At 50.7% G+C, this 23,080-nt stretch overlaps 1 protein-coding gene across 1 annotated transcript in view; it reads right to left on the bottom strand.

The window, feature by feature from the left end:
- Positions 1-7,072: 7,072 nt before the first annotated feature.
- GALT (galactose-1-phosphate uridylyltransferase) overlaps positions 7,073-23,080 on the bottom strand; it is a 37,216-nt gene continuing 21,208 nt past the window's right edge. The window contains exons 6-11 of the mRNA XM_060236255.1: positions 17,751-17,807; positions 13,733-13,855; positions 13,521-13,653; positions 12,143-12,226; positions 10,984-11,138; positions 7,073-8,041 (exon numbers count right to left, since the gene is read on the bottom strand). Of these exons, the coding sequence (XP_060092238.1) occupies positions 7,976-8,041; positions 10,984-11,138; positions 12,143-12,226; positions 13,521-13,653; positions 13,733-13,855; positions 17,751-17,807 (618 nt within the window). The 3' untranslated portion in view covers positions 7,073-7,975. The remainder of the gene's footprint in view (positions 8,042-10,983; positions 11,139-12,142; positions 12,227-13,520; positions 13,654-13,732; positions 13,856-17,750; positions 17,808-23,080) is intronic.

The following is a 23,080-nucleotide window of genomic DNA, read 5'->3' as shown; positions in this document are numbered from 1 at the left end:
GTCATGGGAAGGAGGGCAGGAAGTGTTGCATCAGTGGTTAGTTCTCATGGCCTTTTCTTACATGCCCAGGGAAATGCTGATGGGCACAATTTTCTCCAGGTCAGTTTGGTCAGAGGTCCTGGAGGTGTTTTCCTATTGTCTGGGCATGGAGCAAGGGTCATGTGACAGTTTGGTGTACTGGTGAAGTGTGCGGACTCTTATCTGGGAGAACCGGGTTTGATTCCCCACTCCTCCACTTGCGGCTGCTGGAATAGCCTTGGGTCAGCCCATAGGCCCTTCGCAGAGCTGTCTTTGACCTTTGAGAAAACATGGAAGGTGCTCCAGGAGAACAGGGAAGCGATCTGCAGGCTTCTAGGACAATGGCCACCGTCTGCCCCCCCACTGGTGCTGTATCAGCTGCAAATCTGCCCCGCTGCAAAAGGGTAAGATCAACAGTTGCTTCTCCTTTTGTCAAAGGGAGGCTGGACTCTCAGAAGATATTGGATTTATATCCCGCCCTCCACTCCGAAGAGTCTCAGAGCGGCTCCCAATCTCCTTTCCCTTCCTCCCCCACAACAGACACCCTGTGAGGTAGATGAAGATATTGGATTTATATCCCGCCCTCCACTCTGAAGAGTCTCAGAGCGGCTCACAATCTCCTTTCCCTTCCTCCCCCACAACAGACATCCTGTGAGGTAGATGAAGATACTGGATTTATATCCCACCCTCCACTCCAAGGAGTCTCAGAGTGGCTCACAATCTCCTTTCCCTTCCTCCCCCACAACAGACACCCTGTGAGGTAGATGAAGATATTGGATTTATATCCCACCCTCCACTCCAAGGAGTCTCAGAGCGGCTCACAATCTCCTTTACCTTCCCCCCCCACAACAGACACCCTGTGAGGTAGATGAAGATATTGGATTTATATCCCGCCCTCCACTCCGAAGAGTCTCAGAGCGGCTCCCAATCTCCTTTCCCTTCCTCCCCCACAACAGACACCCTGTGAGGTAGATGAAGATATTGGATTTATATCCCGCCCTCCACTCTGAAGAGTCTCAGAGCGGCTCACAATCTCCTTTCCCTTCCTCCCCCACAACAGACATCCTGTGAGGTAGATGAAGATACTGGATTTATATCCCACCCTCCACTCCAAGGAGTCTCAGAGTGGCTCACAATCTCCTTTCCCTTCCTCCCCCACAACAGACACCCTGTGAGGTAGATGAAGATATTGGATTTATATCCCACCCTCCACTCCAAGGAGTCTCAGAGCGGCTCACAATCTCCTTTACCTTCCCCCCCCACAACAGACACCCTGTGAGGTAGATGAAGATATTGGATTTATATCCCGCCCTCCACTCCGAAGAGTCTCAGAGCGGCTCACAATCTCCTTTACCTTCCCCCCCCACAACAGACACCCTGTGAGGTAGATGAAGATATTGGATTTATATCCCACCCTCCACTCCAAGGAGTCTCAGAGTGGCTCACAATCTCCTTTCCCTTCCTCCCCCACAACAGACACCCTGTGAGGTAGATGAAGATACTGGATTTATATCCCGCCCTCCACTCCGAAGAGTCTCAGAGCGGCTCACAATCTCCTTTCCCTTCCTCCCCCACAACAGACACCCTGTGAGGTAGATGAAGATACTGGATTTATATCCCGCCCTCCACTCCGAAGAGTCTCAGAGCGGCTCACAATCTCCTTTCCCTTCCTCCCCCACAACAGACACCCTGTGAGGTAGATGAAGATACTGGATTTATATCCCGCCCTCCACTCCGAAGAGTCTCAGAGCGGCTCACAATCTCCTTTACCTTCCTCCCCCACAACAGACACCCTGTGAGGTAGATGAAGATATTGGATTTATATCCCACCCTCCACTCCAAGGAGTCTCAGAGCGGCTCACAATCTCCTTTACCTTCCCCCCCCACAACAGACACCCTGTGAGGTAGATGAAGATATTGGATTTATATCCCGCCCTCCACTCCGAAGAGTCTCAGAGCGGCTCACAATCTCCTTTACCTTCCCCCCCCACAACAGACACCCTGTGAGGTAGATGAAGATATTGGATTTATATCCCACCCTCCACTCCAAGGAGTCTCAGAGTGGCTCACAATCTCCTTTCCCTTCCTCCCCCACAACAGACACCATGTGAGGTAGATGAAGATACTGGATTTATATCCCGCCCTCCACTCCGAAGAGTCTCAGAGCGGCTCACAATCTCCTTTACCTTCCTCCCCCACAACAGACACCCTGTGAGGTAGATGAAGATATTGGATTTATATCCCACCCTCCACTCCAAGGAGTCTCAGAGTGGCTCACAATCTCCTTTCCCTTCCTCCCCCACAACAGACACCCTGTGAGGTAGATGAAGATACTGGATTTATATCCCGCCCTCCACTCCGAAGAGTCTCAGAGCGGCTCACAATCTCCTTTACCTTCCTCCCCCACAACAGACACCCTGTGAGGTAGATGAAGATATTGGATTTATATCCCACCCTCCACTCCAAGGAGTCTCAGAGTGGCTCACAATCTCCTTTCCCTTCCTCCCCCACAACAGACACCATGTGAGGTAGATGAAGATACTGGATTTATATCCCGCCCTCCACTCCGAAGAGTCTCAGAGCGGCTCACAATCTCCTTTACCTTCCTCCCCCACAACAGACACCCTGTGAGGTAGATGAAGATATTGGATTTATATCCCACCCTCCACTCCAAGGAGTCTGAGTGGCTCACAATCTCCTTTCCCTTCCTCCCCCACAACAGACACCCTTGTGAGGTAGATGAAGATACTGGATTTATATCCCACCCTCCACTCCAAGGAGTCTCAGAGCGGCTCACAATCTCCCTTCCCTTCCTCCCCCACAACAGGCACCCTGTGAGGTAGATGGATATTGGATTTATAGCCCGCCCTCCACTCTGAAGAGTCTCAGTGCAGCTCACCATCTCCTTTCCCTTCCTCCCCCACAACAGGCACCCTGTGAGGTAGGTGAAGATATTGTTTTTATATCCCGCCCTCCACTCTGAAGAGTCGCAGAGTGGCTCACAATCTCCTTTACCTTCCTCCCCCACAACAGACACCCTGTGAGGTGGGTGCGGCTGGAGAGGGCTCTCACAGCAGCTGCCCTTTCAAGGACAACCTCTGCCAGAGCTATGGCTGATCCAAGGCCATTCCATCAGGTGCAAGGGGAGAAGTGGGAAATCAAACCCGGTTCTCCCAGATAAGAGTCCGCACACTTAACCACTGCACCAAACTGGCTCTCACAGAAGCTGCCCTTTCAAGGACAATGTGAGGGCTATGGCTGACCCAAGGCCATTCCAGCAGCTGCAGGTGGAGGAGTGGGGAATCAAACCCGGTTCTCCCAGATAAGAGTCCGCACACTTAACCACTACACCAAACTGGCTCTCACAGAAGCTGCCCTTTCAAGGACAATGTGAGAGCTCTGGCTGACCCAAGGCCATTCCAGCAGGTGCAAGTGGAGGAGTGGGGAATCAAACCCGGTTCTCTGAGATAACAGTCCACGCACTTAATCACTACACCAGACTGAGAACCCTGAAGAACCCGTCAATCTCTAAGGCGTTGTTGGACTCAAGGCTCACCGTTTTACTACAACCGACATGGCTCCCCTCTGAAAACGTCTCTTATTGCTCCCCCTTCTGAGAAGACCCCCACACTTTTTTATTAGTCCACAGAATGCGTACAGCCTTTCTGTAAAGGTAACAGGATCATAGTTAATGCCTGTAAAATTTGGGCATTTTCATTGCTTTGTCCATTGGACACATTATACTGTTGCGCCGTTGCTCCAAATTTGCAACCCGCTGTTGTTCGTGTTATGCTGCTTTACGGTTTGTAGTATACTATTTTTATGCGCCAACGTCTAATTTGGTACTTCTGCTTTATTGCACTGTGGATCATGTGCATTACATTGCATTTATCCTTGTGAAGAGAAAGTGGAGCAGGAAGGTGGAAGGGAGAAATCTCACCACCAAGAGGACTAGCACCTTGGACCAAGACGATCCACAGCAGGTGAGACAGATTTGATTCAGTGTGGGCACATTTTAAGAAGGATCTAGACAAGCTGGAAGGGGTCCAGAGGAGGGTGACGAAGATGGTGAGGGGTCTGGAGACCGAGTCCTATGAGGAAAGGTTGAAGAAGCTGGGGATGTTTAGCCTGGAGAGGAGGCGGCTGAGAGGTGATAGGATCACCATCTTCAAGTACCTAAAGGGCTGTCCTATAGAGGATGAGGGGTCTGGAGACCGAGTCTTATGAGGAAAGGCTGAAGGAGCTGGGCATGTTTAGCCTGGAGAGGAGGCGGCTGAGAGGTGATAGGATCACCATCTTCAAGTACCTAAAGGGCTGTCCTATAGAGGATGAGGGGTCTGGAGACCGAGTCTTATGAGGAAAGGCTGAAGGAGCTGGGCATGTTTAGCCTGGAGAGGAGGCGGCTGAGAGGTGATAGGATCACCATCTTCAAAGAATTGAAGGGCTGTCATCTAGAGGATGGGGTGGAATTGTTTTCTGTGGCCCCGGAAGCTAGGACCAGAACCAATGGGTTGAAATTAAATCCAAAGAGTTTCCGGCTCAACATTAAGATGAACTTCCTGACTGTTAGAGCAGTTCCTCAGTGGAACAGGCTTCCTCGGGAGGTGGTGGGCTCTCCTTCCTTGGAGGTTTTTAAACAAAGGCTAGATGGCCATCTGACAGTGATGAAGATCCTATGAATTTGGGGTGAGTTTCCTGCATTGTGTGGGGGGTTAGACTAGATGACCCTGGAGGTCCCTTCCAACTCTTCTGATTCTATGGCTCAGCCGCTTTGTTTCTTCCATATCTGCACCAATGAACATCAACAGGCCAAACAAGCCCAGTAAAAGCTTTCCGTTTTTTAAAAATTTAATTACAATTTGGATTAGAGGGGAAAAATGGAAGACAATGGCAACTAGTGACAAAGTACCCAGCCTCCATGCCGATATTCTTTGCCCCACCACGATGCTGAGTGCCTTCTGCCCTAACCGAAAACACCCTCCCCCCTCCACACACTTTGCAGTTTGCCTTCATCACACCTGCCTTCATGAACTGAGCAGATCCAGCATCACCCGGGGGAGGGGGGAGACTCCTTGTGGCCGACCACACTCTTCTTGGTGAGGAGTTGCAAATAGCCACAGTCAAGAGAACGAAACAGTTCGGCAAACAGGGTTGAGCTCTGGTCCCCTGATGCCGGCACAAGATCTCCCCCCGAGCAGGGAATCTGTCAGCGCACAGGTCAAGAATGCGCTGGATGTGTATGTGAGGAGAGGAGAATCCTCCAGAACCGTTTCCACTCCCGCCAAGCTGCGTTTGCATCTGTCACCCAAGCACTTCAAGAACAAGAGCCTTCAGCCATTTTTCTTCCTCACGTGCCCCTTTCGAAAGCCAGGTGGGCGGCCGTGTTCGCCTGAAGCAGCAGAGAAAACTCAAATCTTTGTTTTCCCATAATTCAGGGATAACTCGTTGTTATTGAGATAGGTCATGACTTGGTATAATAGACGCCTCAATCCAATTTGGGAGCGTGACAGTAAGACGGCATCATCCGCATATAAAAGGATGGGAACGTGACGGTGAGCAATTTTAGGGGCATGCCCAATTTTAGGGGCATTCCATATAAAATGTGACAATGTAAAATATCTTGGAACAAAATGTATCTATAGGCCGCCGGTTTTATTCTATCTTGTTTTTATTAATTTATGGTTTAACTGTATTTTAAATCTTTTAAACTGAAGTTGTTTTAATTATTATGCTGTAAGCCGCCCTGAGACACTTAGGTGAGAAGGGCGGGGTATAAATCTTAATATAAATAAATAAATAAATAAATAAATAAATAAATAAATAAAACAGGGGCAAGATCATTTAAAAAAAGATTAAAAAGTGCTGGGGCAAGGGTACGGCCCTGTTTCACACCCTTGCAAATTGGAATTCCCGAAGTGAGATTTCCCTGGAGGTTGTACTTAACTCGACAGGTGGTGCGTGTATACAGTTTTTTAATCAAGGTAAGCCGTCTGGGATCCACGTTCATCCTGGCCAACTTAACCCAAAGCAACTCTCTGGGAACCGAGTCAAACGCCGCCTTGAGATCTAAAAAGGCAGCGAAGAGTTTGTTGCCAGATTTCCCACTGGTTCGCTTTTTACTCCACGGGAAACACAACTTTGTGATTACTCACGTTGCTTGCTTTTGGAGAGCCAGTTTGGTGTAGTGGTTAAGTGTGCGGACTCTTACCTGGGAGAACCGGGTTTGATTCCCCACTCCTCCACTTGCACCTGCTGGCATGGCCTTGGGTCAGCCATAGCTCTGGCAGAGGTTGTCCTTGAAAGGGCAGCTGCTGTGAGAGCCCTCTCCAGCCCCACCCACCTCACAGGGTGTCTGTTGTGCGGGAGGAAGGGAAAGGAGATTGTGAGCTGCTCTGAGACTCTTCGGAGTGGAGGGCGGGGGTATAAATCCAATATCTTCATCTACCTCACAGGGTGACTGTTGTGGGGAAGGAAGGGAAAGGAGATTGTGAGCCGCTCTGAGACTCTTCGGAGTGGAGGGCGGGATATAAATCCAATATCTTCATCTACCTCACAGGGTGTCTGTTGTGGGGGAGGAAGGGAAAGGAGATTGTGAGCCGCTCTGAGACTCTTCGGAGCGGAGGGCGGGATATAAATCCAATATCTTCATCTACCTCACAGGGTGACTGTTGTGGGGGAGGAAGGGAAAGGAGATTGTGAGCCGCTCTGAGACTCTTCAGAGTGGAGGGTGGGATATAAATCCAATATCTTCATCTACCTCACAGGGTGTCTGTTGTGGGGGAGGAAGGGAAAGGAGATTGTGAGCCGCTCTGAGACTCTTCAGAGTGGAGGGTGGGATATAAATCCAATATCTTCATCTACCTCACAGGGTGTCTGTTGTGGGGGAGGAAGGGAAAGGAGATTGTGAGCCGCTCTGAGACTCTTCGGAGCGGAGGGCGGGATATAAATCCAATATCTTCTTCATCTTCTTCTTTTTACAGGTTGCGATCCAAATCAGAGAGGCTTTTACTCACGCGCAGCCCACAGCTATTTTATGTCATTTAACTTTTGCTGGTTTTTTCTTTTTAAGGTTTTATTATATCCCACAGTGTTATTGTTGGTTTTTAAAGTATACTGTACCCTTATATCAATGCCAATAAAGGTCTATGGTATCTGAAGCAGCAGAACAATTTCTGAGCCCAGCGTGCAGCTGGGTGAGAGTTTCTCTAGGAGGTGCACATCTGTGAGCTTTTCTGTTCCTAAAGGCACCACCGGACTCAAAATCTGCTCTGACGCAGGGCCGTCTTAACAGCATTATGGGCCCCGGGCAAAGCAGCGTACAGAGCCCCTACGACAACTACTCCCAAGAATAAAAATGTAAGTGGTCGATAAGTACTGCCTCGTACACAGGTAAGTACGGGGCCCCTATGCTCGTGACGCCCACGGGCAAGTGCCCATCAGGCCCGTGCGTTAAGGCCTCTCTAAAGCGAGTTTTATCCGAGCAACGAGGCCCCGGGAACTCGGAGACTTGCAAACTTTCGTGGTTCTCGTTCCAGGCGGCAAGGGAGAGCCCTCGAGTCGCTGCCGTTCCAGCAAGACGGAGGAAAGGACTTTGGCGGTTACCTCGTGCGGCTACGGCTTCTAGGCAGGGCTCCCCAAAACTCCGAAGTGGGAAAGGCATTCATTCCCGACCCATTGGCTGAACTGCGGCAGCTTGAGGGAGCCGCTGATGAAATTCTAGAGAGGCTCCAGCAAGTTCTAGAGAGGCCCTAAGTGTCACGAGGCCTGGTTTCAGCACTGCAGGGGGCTTTCCAGCTCAATCTCAATTACCGCTTAAGCATCCCTCGATAACCCTGCCCCGGCAAATGACAAAAAAAAGCCCCTCCGTGGGACGATTCAGAGCAGGGAGGTGGACCTGCAAGGATTACTGTGGACTCCAACTGCCCCGACCCCACAAGGTCCCCAGCTGGGCTCTTTCCTATGCGGCTTCTCTCTGATGCAGCCGGTAGTGCTCCTCGGGCAGGTTTCTCAGGCGCTCAGCAGCCTGTAGGGAGAGAGAGCAGAGGAAGTAGGAGGCAGCAGGGCCCAAAAACAGAGCAGTTCTTCCGCCACGGAGGGGGTTTGGCTTTCCTTCTTTCTCATCCTTCCCTTCCCTTTTTAGAATCATAGAGTTGGAAGGGACCTCCAGGGTCATCTAGTCCATTCCCCTGCACAATGCAGGAAACTCAAAAAGACCTCCCCCTAAATTCACAGGATCCTCATTGCTGTCAGAGGGCTATCCAGTCTCTGTTTCAAAACCTCCAAGGAAGGAGAGCCCACCACCTCCCGAGGAGGAAGCCTGTTCCACTGAGGAACTGCTCTAATGGTCAGGAATCATAGAGTTGGAAGGGACCTCTAGGGTCATCTGTCCAACCCTTTGCACAATGCAGGAAACTCACAAACACCTCCCACTAAATTCACAGGATCTTCATTGCTGTCAGATGGCCATCTAGCCTCTGTTGAAAAACCTCCAAGGAAGGAGAGCCCACCACCTCCGGAGGAAGCCTGTTCCACTGAGGAATCACTCTAATGGTCAGGAAGTTCTTCCTAATGTTGAGCAGGAGACTCTTTTCATAGAATCATAGAGTTGGAAGGGATCTCCAGGGCCATCTAGTCCAAACCCCTGCACAATGCAGGAAACTCACAAAGACCTCCCCCTAAATTCACAGGATCTTCACTGCTGTCAGATGGCCATCTAGCCTCTGTTTAAAAACCTCCAAGCAAGGAGAGCCCACCACCTCCCGAGGAGGAAGCCTGTTCCACTGAGGAACCGCCCTAACTCATAGAATCATAGAGTTGGAAGGGACCTCCAGGGTCATCTAGCCCAACCCCCTGCACAATGAAGGAAACTCACAAAGACCTCCCCCAAAATTCACAGGATCCTCATTGCTGTCAGAGGGCCATCTAGCCTCTGTTTGAAAACTTCCAAGGAAGGAGAGCCCACCACCTCCCGAGGAGGAAGCCTGTTCCACTGAGGAACCACTCCAACTGTCAGGAAGTTCTTCCTCAGGTTGAGTCGGAAACTCTTCTGATTTAATTTCAACCCGTCGGTTCCGGTCCTGCCTTCCGGGGCCACACAAAAAAATTCCACCCCATCCTCTAGAGGACAGCCCTTCAAGGGCTTGAAGATGGTGACCCTTCTTCCGCATCTCTGCACATTTTTACCGGTTTCCACAGCAATCTTCAACCACACACAAACACCCCCCACTCCAAAGAGGCAGACAGGGCTCTGAGACCCCTGCAGGGCGGAGAAGAGCAGAAGACCAGCGTTCCCTCCGAGCTGAGTTAGCGGGAGCCGGCTCACAGATTTCTAGCCTCCAGCTCCCCCATCTTTGTCTTCGCTCGGGAGGGATGGCCGCAGAGCACACTCACTGAGGCAGCGGCTCCCAATTTCGATGCCAGCAGCTCACAAAGTAGAATTTCTTGCTCACAAGACTCTGCAGCTTAAAGGGAGCGGCCAAGACCAAAGCTGAAGGCTGCCCAACCTGCCCACAGCAGAGGCGCAACTCAGCCTGCTTCTCTCTGCTGTGGCCGTCGTTGTTGAAGAAGACGACGACCCTGGGCCTGTATCCCGTCCTCCACTCTGAATCTCAGGGTCTCGGAGCAAGAAAAAAATACCAGAAAAATGGGATTGGATTGTAAAAGTTGTGACATGGAGTGAGATGGACAAATTGACAAGAACTTTAAGAGACTATGATTTAGAAGATTTTAAAAGGCAGTGGGGGAAATTTAGCCGTTATGTAGAAGATGAGTGGAAAGGAAAAGGACAGTGGACAATTTTTGATAATGATTAAACTTTAGAAGAAAGAAGAATATTAATTTTAGTCCTTAGGAATTAAGGGTACCTTTTAATGTTAGTACTTTGAGTAAATAACACCGGCAGGGGTCAAGTAACGGGGGGAGGGGTGATTAGAAAGAAGCATATGGGATAGATGAAAAGGAGTTATTAATGGAAATTGTTACCACATGTTATCAATAAAATTATTTAAAAAGGAACAAAAGAGCTGCTCACAAGCTCTCTCTTACCTTCCTCCCTCATAATAGACACTCTGTGAGGTGGGCGGGGCTGAGAGAGCTCTGACAGAAGCTGCCCTTTCAAGGACGACTCTGCCATAGGTATGGCTTACCCAAGGCCATTCCAGAAGCTGCGAGTAAAGGAGGGGGGGAATCAAACCCAGTTCTCCAGTACACCAACCTGGCTCTTGTTGGCCCTGCAACTCTCACTGCCTCTGACACCCAACCCCTCTGGGCATGCGGCTCCTCCCCTTCCTGTCAGCTGACTTTACAGTTTGGTGGAGTGGTGAAGTGCACAGATTCTTATCTGGGAGAACCGGGTTTGATTCCCCACTCCTCCACTTGCGGCTGACGGAATGGCCTTGGGTCAGCCATCGCTCTGGCTGGACGTGTCCTTGAAAGGGCAGATTCTATCAGAGCTCTCTCAGCCCCACCCACCCCACAGGGTGTCTGTTGTGGGGCGAGAAGATATAGGAGATTGTAGGCCACTCTGAGACTCTGTCCTTGAAAGGGCAGCTGCCGTGAGAGCCCTCTCAGCCCCACCCACCTCACAGGGTGTCTGTTGTGGGGGAGGAAGGGAAAGGAGATTGTGAGCCGCTCTGAGACTCTGAGATTCGGCGTGGAGGGCAAGATATAACTCCAGTATCTTCTTCTTTAGCCCTGAGATTTTTGACAGGTTGCTCCTTCTCTCAAGAAGAGACCCTGCTCCCATTTCCGGGAATCGCACTGTTTGCGAGCCATCGCCCAGAGACCCTCCCGCCGGTAGCGTTTGCATCGGCCTCCTGAGCATTTCAGCAAGCGCCTTCAGCCGTTTTCTTCCTCACTTGCCCCCTCGAAAGTTAATGTTATCTGAGCGACGAGGCCCTGGAACTTTGAAATTTGAACATCTGCACAGTTCTCGTTGCAGAGACCCTCCCCCCAATCCCCACTCACCTGCTCTGGCGTCAGGTCCCTCTGAGCCTGAGCCAACATTTCGTAACCGACCATGAACTTCCGGACGGAGGCGGAACGCAGCAACGGCGGGTAGTAGTGGGCGTGCAGCTGCCAGTGGCTGCAGTCGGCGTTCAAGTACGGTCCTGTCGGGGCCCCTGCCGGAAACGGGCAGTGATGAGAAAGGGGCCACCACTGGGCAGCCAGGCAGGAGCAAAAAAGCGGGTTGGGACCGGAGGGTCGGGAAAGTAAAGGAGGCAGCATACAAGAATTGGGGGAGGGAAGAGGAAAAAACAGCACTAAAGTTCCACACGCCTACGAAGCGCACCAGCTGAAGCTCATGAAAGGACATAGGAGTAGCAATAGAAGAGAACCGCAGATTTATACCCCGCCCTTCTCTCGGAAGCAGAGTCTCAGAGCGGCTTCCAATCTCCTTCCCCCACAACAGACACCCTGTGAGGGGGGTGGGGCTGAGAGAGCTCTCTCCCAGAAGCTGCCCTTTCAAAGACAACCTCTGCCAGAGCTATGGCTGATCCAAGGCCATTCCAGCAGCTGCGAGTGGAGGAGTGGGGAGTCAAACCCGGTTCTCCCAGATAAGAGTCTCTGAACCTAAGAAGAAGACCGTAGATGTATACCCCGCCCTTCTCTCGGAATCAGAGACTCAGAGCGGCTTACAATCTCCTTTCCCTTCCTCCCCCCACAACAGACACCCTGTGAGGTGGGTGGGGCTGAGAAGGCTCTCACAGCAGCTGCCCTTTCAAGGACAGAGACTCAGAGTGGCTCACAATCTCCTATATCTTCTACCCCCTGTGAGGGGAGACACCCTGTGAAGTGGGTGGAGCTGAGAGAGCTCTCCCAGAAGCTGCCCTTTCAAGGACAACCTCTGCCAGAGCTATATCCTTGTCTATATCCTTCTTAAAATGTGGTGCCCAAAACTGAACACAATACTTCAAGTGAGGTCTTCGGTCGCTGATGAGTTCTGAAATCAGCCTCTAGATCGAGGCTGGAGAAACCCTGGATGTTGAGCCTCAAAATCCCGAGCAGCAATGATGGGAAAAGCTATCAAAAATCTTTACGCACACAAATGGGACTCCGGAGTGGGCGGGAGGGGGGTGGAATCCCGGATCAGAGGGTCCCCATGGTGCCTCTCCCAGGTGCTTACCGTGCCAGCCCATGGAGTAGGGAAAGGAGACCTGGAAGAGGTTGTCGTACTTGGTGAGCAGCCTCTGCATGATGGACGCCAGGCCTGCAAGAGAGGAGGAGTCAGCCTCTCCCTGCATGTGCAAGTCCTCCCCACCCCCCAAAAGGCCCTCACCGCAATTCATCAAAATCACAGACGCTGCGATGGATATCCACGAGCCCAAGACCCAGGGCTATTTTTGCAGCAGGAGCTCCTTTGCATAATAGGCCACACCCCCTCGTTGCTCTTGAAACCCCCCCCCCCACTAGCCAGCTTGGAGAAGGCATTTCTCTCTTTAAATCACTCCTCCAAGATAAGCCAGCCGACCGCTTGGAGAATGCATTGAGAGCTGCTTTCTTTCCACCTCTTCCTCCCCCTCCCTTCACCCATCAATGTTCCTTCCTTCCTTAAACATAAGAACCTAAGAGAAGCCCTGTTGGATCAGGCCAGTGGCCCATCCAGTTCAGCACTCTGTGTCACATAAGAACATAAGAGAAGCCCTGTTGGATCAGGCCAGTGGCCCATCCAGTCCAACACTCTGTGTCACATAAGAGAAGCCCTGTTGGATCAGGCCAATGGCCCATCCAGTCCAACACTCTGTGTCACATAAGAACATAAGAGAAGCCCTGTTGGATCAGGCCAGTGGCCCATCCAGTCCAGCACTCTGTGTCACATAAGAACAGAAGAGAAGCCCTGTTGGATCAGGCCAGTGGTCCATCCAGTCCAACACTCTGTGTCACATAAGAACATAAGAGAAGCCCTGTTGGATCAGGCCAGTGGCCCATCCAGTCCAACACTCTGAGTCAACCTCTATCATGTCACCCTGCAGTCGACGATTCTCCAAGCTAAAGAGCCCCAAGCATTTTAACCTTTCTTCATAGGGAAAGTGTTCCAAACCTTTAATGATTCTTGTTGCCCTTTTCTGCACTTTTCCCAATGCTCTAATATCCTTTTTGAGGTGCGGTGACCAGAATTGCAGCTCTCAAAACATCTGACGTTCGTGTCTTGCGATTCTCAAACATCCCACGTTTATTCTACGTGGCTCTTACGGTAAGTGAGTTCGGCCACCCCTGCTGTAGGCTGACCCTACATTGAACAAGGGGTTGGGGTCGGCCTACGTGGCCCCTTCCAATTCTATGGTTCTTTCAGCGTCCCACCCTGTTAGCTTATTACCTGCACGGCCTTTCGTCTCAGGCAGCCGTTTGCGATTTCTGAAATCCCCCACCCCGATTAATCTGGTCGACTGGGAATTCCCCCTGCTGCCACTCTATCTGGGTTCCCGATTCCCCCTACCAATGCATCCGGGCTGGTATCGCAGCTTCCCCAGCCAGCTGCCAAGGGGCAATCTCTGGGCACTTACTGTCTCTCTCGCTGTCGCGGAGGTCCTGGAGACGGGACACGTGACGCCGAGGAAGCAGCAGGGTCTGGAAAGGCCAAACTGCCCAATAGGGGACGACCACCAGCCATTCCGCATTCTCCACCACGATCCGCTCCTGCAAGGGGGGGGGGCCACGACAGAGATCAGACACGGAGGAGAAACACACACCCCCCTCGCAAGGGACCGCTCACTACCTTCCTCTCCGCCTCCAGCTGGGCGTATTCAAGGAGCAGGGGGATGCCCCGTTCCCGGTGGTGCTTCTGCTGGGTCCGGTCTTCCAGGGCGGCTTCGTTGGGGAGGAAGTTACTGGCCCAGATCTGGGGAAGGAGAAGGAAAGGCAACGGGTACAGATGCAACCTGCTGAGTTCAAGAAACTCAGCTGCCGAAATCAATCTAACCAGACCTGGACTGGAAAACGTGCTACTGGCAGGGACAGAATTTGTAGGCTTGTATTGCCACCTGGTGGCCAGCAGGGCACACAGCCCACCGCAGAAGTCAGGTTAAAACGGATAAAAGGAAGCCCCTCTTCACCCAAAGGGTGATTAAAATGTGGAAGTCACTGCCACAGGAGGTGGTGGAAGCTGCAAGCATAGCCTGCTTCAAGAGGGGATTGGATAAATAATGGAGCAGAGGTCCATCAGTGGCTATTAGCCACAGTATATATATATATATATACACATGTATGTGTGTGTGTGTGTGTGCATATATATACACACACATATATTGCCACTGTGTGACACAGAGTGTTGGACTGGAGGGGCCGTTGGCCTGATCCAACAGGGCTTCTCTTCTGTTCTTATGTGACACAGAGTGTTGGACTGAATGGGCCATTGGCCTGATTTAACAGGGCTTCTCTTATGTGACTCAGAGTGTTGGACTGGATGGGCCACTGGCCTGATCCAACAGGGCTTCTCTTATGTCCTTATGTGACACAGAGTGTTGGACTGGATGGGCCATTGGCCTGATCCAACATGGCTTCTCTTATGTTCTTATGTGACTCAGAGTGTTGGACTGGAGGGGCCATTGGCTTGATCCAACAGGGCTTCTCTTATGTTCTTATGTGACTCAGAGTGTTGGACTGGATGGGCCATTGGCCTGATCCAACAGGGCTTCTCTTATGTTCTTATGTGACTCAGAGTGTTGGACTGGAGGGGCCATTGGCCTGATCCAACATGGCTTCTCTTATGTTCTTATGTGACTCAGAGTGTTGGACTGGATGGGCCATTGGCCTGATCCAACATGGCTTCTCTTATGTTCTTATGTGACACAGAGTGTTGGACTGGAGGGGCCATTGGCTTGATCCAACAGGGCTTCTCTTATGTTCTTATGTGACACAGAGTGTTGGACTGGATGGGCCATTGGCCTGATCCAACAGGGCTTCTCTTATGTGACACAGAGTGTTGAACTGGAGGGGCCATTGACCCATTGGCCATGGGCCATTTCCGGATCAGCCGCAAAGGTAAACCTGCGTAGAGTTACAGTAATCCAACCTGGAAGTGACTGTTGCATGGATCACTGGAGGTAAATCCTGGTGAAAGGCAGATCAAGCAACTGGGCCTCCATGGTAAGATTAGACAATAAAACCAACAAGTCAAATTTAAAACAATACAATAAAGCCAAAACAGCAGAACAATAAAACTAAATAAGATGCATCACCGGCAGAAAGGGCACATTCCACAAAAGACCCAAGAAGAAGTGATGGCATTAAAATCAGATTCAGCACCTCAACAGGCTACAAAGCATGATGTCATAACAAGGGAGGCCGACTGATAGAACAGTTGGTGGAACAGAAGAAGAAGACGACGACAGAGCGGCTCACAATCTCCTTTCCCTTCCTCCCTCACAACAGACACCCTGTAAGGTATATGAAGATATTGGATTTATATCCCGCTCTCCACTCCGCCCTCAACTCCGAAGCGTCTCAGAGCGGCTCACAATCTCCTTTCCCTCCCCCACAACAAACACCCTGTGAGGTGGGTGGGGCTGGAGAGGGCTCTCACAGCAGCTGCCCTTTCAAGGACAACCTCTGCCAGAGCTATGGCTGACCCAAGGCCATTCCAGCAGGTGCAAGTGGAGGAGTGGGGAATCAAACCAGGTTCTCCCAGATAAAGAGTCTATACACTTAACCACTACATCAAACTGGCTCTCTATTAGAGCTCTGGCTGACCCAAGGCCATTCCACCAGGTGCAAGTGGAGGAGTGGGGAATCCAACCCGGTTCTCCCAGATAAGAGAGCTCCGGCTGACCCAAGGCCATTCCAGCATCTGCAAGTGGAGGAGTGGGGAATCAAAGCCGGTTCTCCCAGATGAGAGTCTGCACACTTAACCGCCACACCAAACTGGCTCTCACAGAAGCTGCCCTTTCAAGGAGAACCTCTGCCAGAGCTACGGCTGACCCAAGGCCATTCCAGCAGCTGCAAGCGGAGGAGTGGGGAATCAAACCCGGATCTCCCAGATAAGAGTCCACACACTTAACCACTACACCAAACTGGCTCTCTAGGACATCCACTGCCTCAACGAAAAGCCCGGCCGAACAGCTCTGTCTTACAGGCCCTATGAAATGGCAACAGCTCAGGTAGGGCCCAAATCTCCATAGGGAGCTGGTTCCAGCAGGCAGGGGCCACGGCTGAAAAAGTCCTAAGCCTGACTGAGGGGAAATGGATGTCCTTCGGGCCAGGGGTGGTCAGGAGCTGCTGCACAGCAGACCACAACCCCCTCCGGGACGTATATGAGGATAGGTGGTGCAGATACGGAACACGAGGCCTTGTGCAGCGAACAGCAAAAACCTGGAAAAACGGAAGCAAGAGCAAAGCACGGGCAAAACATGCCGGCAAAAAGTCTTCCACCAACCTAGGGCTAATTCCCACGCAGGGCAGTGCACAGAGCTACTCGGAGGAGCTACTCCTTATGGGTTGTCAAGCAATGTGATAAACTCCAGTTCAGTCTCATAACCGTGACATAGCTACGTCAAAGTGACTGGCAGTTTGGTGTAGTGCTTAAATGTGCAGACCGATCCCCCACTCCTTCACTTGCAGCTGCTGGAAAGGCCTTGGGTCTGCCATAGCTCTTGAAGGTGTTGTCCTTGAAAGGGCAGCTGCTGCGAGAACCCTCTCAGGTCCACCCACCTCACAGGGTGTCTGTTGTGGGGGAAGAAGGGAAAGGAGATTGTGAGCCGCTCTGAGACTCTTCAGAGTGGAGGGCGGGATATAAATCCAATATCTTCATCTACCTCACAGGGTGTCTGTTGTGGGGGAAGAAGGGAAAGGAGATTGTGAGCCGCTCTGAGACTCTTCGGAGTGGAGGGCGGGATATAAATCCAGTATCTTCATCTACCTCACAGGGTGTCTGTTGTGGGGGAGGAAGGGAAAGGAGATTGTGAGCCGCTCTGAGACTCTTCGGAGTGGAGGGCGGGATATAAATCCAATATCTTCATCTACCTCACAGGGTGTCTGTTGTGGGGGAGGAAGGGAAAGGAGATTGTGAGCCGCTCTGAGACTCTTCGGAGTGGAGGGCGAGATATAAATCCAATATCTTCATCTACCTCACAGGGTGTCTGTTGTGGGGGAGGAAGGGAAAGGAGATTGTGAGCCACTCTGAGACTCTTCGGAGTGGAGGGCGAGATATAAATCCAATATCTTCATCTACCTCACAGGGTGTCTGTTGTGGGGGAGGAAGGGAAAGGAGATTGTGAGCCGCTCTGAGACTCTTTGGAGTGGAGGGCGGGATATAAATCCAATATCTTCATCTACCTCACAGGGTGTCTGTTGTGGAGGAGGAAGGGAAAGGAGATTTTGAGCCGCTCTGAGACTCTTCGGAGTGGAGGGCGAGATATAAATCCAATATCTTCATCTACCTCACAGGGTGTCTGTTGTGGGGGAGGAAGGGAAAGGAGATTGTGAGCCGCTCTGAGGCTCTGTCCTTGAAAGGGCAGCTGCAGCAAGAGCCCTCTCAGCCCCACCTACCTCACAGGGTGTCTGTTGTGGCAGAGGAAGGTAAAGGAGATTGTGAGCCACTCTGAGATTCGGAGTGGAGGGCGGGTTATAAATCCAGTATATATTATCTTAAAATGAAAGAACTCCGAGTTACAAAGCATAACGAGCAAACAGCATGATTCAAGATGTCTACAGAACCTCAGGTTACAGAATACATACGGTACAACACGTTATAGAACTGGCATGTCAGGCCCATCCTGACCCAAAAGGCATCTCCTTACCTGGCAATGCGGATGTGGGTTGGAACAGCCCATCATGGCTCCTTTGTTCTCAAAGATCTGTCGAGATAAAAGAAAAAGAGCTCGTTCAGAAGATCCACAGCACAACTCCTCCTGCACCATCCCATTTGCCAGTTCTCACCTTCCATCCCGAACTTTGCCCACTGTACCCTGATCAGCTGAAGCCAGGCAGGCGGGGGAAAGCCACAGTGATGGCAACCTGCCTGTGCCCCCACCCTCCCAAAAGCTCCGCCATTTTGGTGTCAGTTTGGTGTAGGGGTTAGGTATGCAGCCACAGCTCTCGCAGAGTTGCCCTTGAAAGGGCAGTTTGTCAGAGCTCTCTCAGCCCCACCCACATCACAGGATGTTAATTGTGAGGAAAGAAAATAAAGGAGATTGTAGGCCGCTCTGAGACTCTGTCCTTGAAAGGGCAGCCGCTGTGAGAGCCCTCCAAGCCTGTTGTGGAGGGAGAAGATATAGGAGATTGTAAGCCACTGTCTGTCTGTGAAAGGGCAGCTGCTGTGAGAGCCCTCTCAGCCCCACCTACCTCACAGAGTGTCTGTTGTGGGGGAGAAGATATAGGAGATTGTAAGCCACTCTGAGTCTCTGTCCTTAAAAGGGCAGCTGCTGTGAGAGCCCTCTCAGCCCCACCCACCTCACATGGTGTCTGTTGTGGGGGAGGAAGGGAAAGGAGATTGTAGGCTGCTCTGAGTCTCTGTCCTTGAAAGGGCAGCTTCTGTCAGAACTCTCTCAGCCGCACCTACCTCACAGGGTGTCTGTTGTGGGGGGAGAAGATATAGGAGATTGTAGGCCACTCTGAGTCTCTGTCCGTGAAAGGGCAGCTGCTGTGAGAGCCCTCTCAGCCCCACCCACCTCACAGGGTGTCTGTTGTGGGGGAGGAAGAGAAAGGAGATTGTAGGCCACTCTGAGACTCTGTCCCTGAAAGGGTAGCTGCTGTGAGAGCCGTCTCAGCCCCACCCACCTGTTGTGGAGGGAGAAGATATAGGAGATTGTAAGCCACTCTGAGTCTCTGTCCGTGAAAGGGCAGCTGCTGTGGGAGCCCTCTCAGCCCCACCCACCTCGCAGGGTGTCTGTTGTGGGGGGAGAAGATATAGGCGATTGTGAGCTGCTCTGAGACTCTGATTCAGAGAGAAGGGCGAGGTATAAATATGCAATTCTTCTTCTTCTTCCCCTAAACCTTCCCCACCCTTGTTAGGAGTCAGGTAAAAGCATTCATCTCCAGCCAGGCTTGTTGGCTCTGGGCTTCCCGTCTCCCACCGAGGCTTTAATTTAAGCTTTTATGTTTTCATTTATCTACTTGGAATATTTCCATGCCTCTTCTCCAGGGAAAGCTGTCCGAGGCAAGCTGGTTTTATAGATTGTTGTTGGTTTTACAGACTGCTGGGAGGTTTTTGCTTAACTGTTTAATGTATTATGGATGACCTGTTTAAAATGCAGTGGTTTTTCTTTCTATTTTTTAAAGCTTAGGTTTCCTTTAGTTAGCCACCTCAAGGAGGTATCTGGAGAGGCAGGATGTGAACAGCCTAAAACAAAGATGTTCTTCGGAACTAACCAGAAGTCAAACTTGATGGAAGGAAAAACTCGGTTGTGAGTCCTCTGCCAGCCAGCCAGCTTTATAACTCTGTGTTTGTCTCTTTAAGAACATTGGATCAGGCCAATGGCCCATCCAGTCCAACACTCTGTGTCACACAGTGGCCAAAAAACCCAGGTGCCATCAGGAGGTCCATCAGTGGGGCCAGGACACTAGAAGCCCTCCCACTGTCCCCACCCACCCACCCACGCACCAGGAGTACAGAGCATCACTGCCCCAGACAGAGAGTTCCAACAATACACTGTGGCTAATAGCCACTGATCAACCTCTGCTCCAGATGTTTATCCAATCCCCTCTTGAAGCTGGCAATGCTTGTAGCTGCCACCACCTCCTGTGGCAGTGAATTCCATGTGCTAATCACCCTTTGGGTGAAGAAGTATGGGCAAAAAGGGACTTAATGGACCACATGTTGAACATGAGTCAACAGTGTGTTGCGGTGGCTAAAAAGGCAAATGCCATTCTGGATTGTATCAACAGAAGTATAGTGTCCAGATCACATAAAGTGATGGAGTGTTGTGTTCAGTTTTGGGCACCACATTTTAAGAAGGATACAGACAAGTTGGAACATGTCCAGAGGAGAGCGACGAAGATGGTGAAGGTCTGGAGACCAAGTCCACTGGTTAAGAACATGAGAAGCCATGTTGGATCAGGCCAATAGCCCATCCAGTCCAACGCTATGTATCACACAGTGGCCAAAAATTTATACACACACACACTGTGGCTAATAGCCACTGATGGACCTCTGCTCCATATTTTTATCTAACCCCCTCTTGAAGCTGGCTGTGCTTGCAGCCGCCACCACCTCCTGTGGCAGTGAATTCCACATGTTAATCACCCTTTGGGTGAAGAAGGACCTCCTTTTATCCGTTCTAACCCGACTGCTCAGCAATTTCATTGAATGCCCACAAGTTCTTGTATTGTGAGAAAGGGAGAAAAGTACTTCTTTCTCTACCTTCTCCATCCCATGCATAATCTTTAAAACCTCTATCAGTGGTTCAACCCATTCAACCCACTGGTTCTGGTCCTACCTTCTGGGGCCACAGAAAAGAATTCTGCACCATCTTCTACACAACAGCACTTCAAGTACTTGAAGATGGTGATCCTATCGCCTCTCAGCCGCCTCCTCTCCAGGCTAAACATGCCCAGCTCCTTCAACCTTTCTTTGTAGGTCTCCAGACCCCTCACCATCTTCGTCGCCCTCCTCTGGATCCGTTCCAGCTTGTCTAGATCCTTCTTAAAATGTGGTGCCCAGAACTGAACGCAATACTCCAGGTGAGGTCTTACCAGAGCAGAGCAAAGCAATTCCATCACTTCACGTGATCTGGACACTAGACGTCTGTCGATACAGCTTTGACTTGCCAGAGCTCAACCTTTGAAACTCCTGTTGGTCTCTAAAGTGCTCCTGGATTCTAATCCAGCTGGAGAATTGATTGAGGACGGTAAGCAGTGGGATGCCGCAGGACTCGGTACTGGGTCCCATGCTCTTTAACTTGTTCATAAATGATTTAGAGTTGGGAGTGAGCAGTGAAGTGGCCAAGTTTGCGGATGACACTAAATTGTTCAGGGTGGTGAGAACCAGAGAGGATTGTGAGGAACTCCAAAGGGATCTGTTGAGGCTGGGTGAGTGGGCGTCAACATGGCAGATGTGGTTCAATGTGGCCAAGTGCAAAGTAATGCACATTGGGGCCAAGAATCCCAGCTACAAATACAAGTTGATGGGGTGTGAACTGGCAGATGTCAAGACAGTGTGCATTTGCAATAAAAAAGTCCAACGCCATGCTGGGAATTATTAGGAAGGAAATTGAAAACAAATCAGCCAGTATCATAATGCCCCTGTATAAATCGATGGTGTGGTCTCATTTGGAGTACTGTGTGCAGTTCTGGTCGCCGCACCTCAAAAGGGATATTATAGCATTGGAGAAAGTCCAGAGAAGGGCAACTAGAATGATTAAAGGGCTGGAGCACTTTCCCTATGAAGAAAGGTTGAAACGCTTGGGACTCTTCAGCTTGGAGAAACGTCGACTGCGGGGTGACATGATAGAGGTTTACAAGATAATGCATGGGATGGAGAAAGTAGAGAAAGAAGTACTTTTCTCCCGTCCTCACAATACAAGAACTCGTGGGCATTCGATGAAATTGCTGAGCAGACAGGTTAAAACGGATAAAAGGAAGTACTTCTTCACCCAAAGGGTGATTAACATGTGGAATTCACTGCCACAGGAGGTGGTGGCGGCCACAAGTATAGCCACCTTCAAGAAGGGTTTAGATAAAAATATGGAGCACAGGTCCATCAGTGGCTATTAGCCACAGTGTATGTGTGTATATAAAATTTTTTGCCACTGTGTGACACAGAGTGTTGGACTTGATGGGCCATTGGCCTGATCCAACATGGCTTCTCTTATGTTCTTATTCTCTTAGTCTTTAGAAGCATGTGAACATAAGAGAAGCCATGTTGGATCAGGCCAGTGGCCCATCCAGTCCAACACTCTGTGTCACATAAGAACATAAGAGAAGCCCTGTTGGATCAGGCCAGTGGCCCCTCCAGTCCAACACTCTGTGTCACATAGGAACATAAGAGAAGCCCTGCTGGATCAGGCCAGTGGCCCATCCAGTCCAACACTCTGTGTCACATAAGAGAAGCCATGTGGGATCAGGCCAATAGCCCCTTCAGTCCAACACTCTGTGTCACATAAGAGAAGCCCTGTTGTATCAGGCCAATAGCCACTCCAGTCCAACACTCTGAGTCACATAAGAGAAGCCATGTTGGATCAGGCCTATGGCCCATCCAGTCCAGCACTCTGTGTCACATAAGAACATAAGAGAAGCCCTGTTGGATCAGGCCAATGGCCCCTCCAGTCCAACACTCTGTGTCACATAGGAACATAAGAGAAGCCCTGCTGGATCAGGCCAGTGGCCCATCCAGTCCAACACTCTGTGTCACATAAGAGAAGCCATGTGGGATCAGGCCAATAGCCCCTCCAGTCCAACACTCTGTGTCACATAAGAACGTAAGAGAAGCCCTGTTGGATCAGGCCAATGGCCCCTCCAGTCCAACACTCTGTGTCACACAGTGGACAAAAAAATTATATATATATATATATATATATATATATATATATATATATACATACACACACACACACACATACACACTGTGGCTAATAGCCACTGATGGACCTCTGCTCCATATTTTTATCTAACCCCCTCTTGAAGCTGGCTATTGCTTGTAACCGCCGCCACCTCCTGTGGCAGTGAATTCACTGTGGCCGTGAATGTGGACAGTTTGTGGCTGAGAGAAAATCTAAAGGGAAGCTGCACACTACTTTGACACTCTAAGGACACCAAAAAAAATAAGTGCAAGCGTCACATCTGAATCTGGAGACAAGGCAAGCGGGGAGGGGACTCCGACACACCCATTCCAAGCCATCGACCACACCGTGCCCTCTTCTCGGAGCCGGGCACCTTCGCTGGCTGTTTTTTCTGTCGGCAGGCAAAGACTTTTCCGTCCAAATGGCTTTTAATTAATCTGCACCCCCTGCCTGTCTGGCTTTTATCCGCCGCTTTGTGGTGTTATTGCTTTATTGGTGCTGTTGGGTTTTCACTTTGGAGTTTTCAATTCTTTTACGCCCGGATGAACTGAATGGCGCCTCAGACATTTTCAACGGGGAGGTGGCACTTCAAACAGATAAAATCGTGGCAATAACATCAGGCCGGCTCGTAA

This window comes from Heteronotia binoei, chromosome 4, assembly GCF_032191835.1.
Source record: "Heteronotia binoei isolate CCM8104 ecotype False Entrance Well chromosome 4, APGP_CSIRO_Hbin_v1, whole genome shotgun sequence".
NCBI classification, from domain to species: Eukaryota; Metazoa; Chordata; class Lepidosauria; order Squamata; family Gekkonidae; genus Heteronotia; species Heteronotia binoei.
The sequence above is the reverse complement of the archived record's forward strand: the minus strand, read 5'-3'. Positions and strand labels throughout refer to the sequence as shown.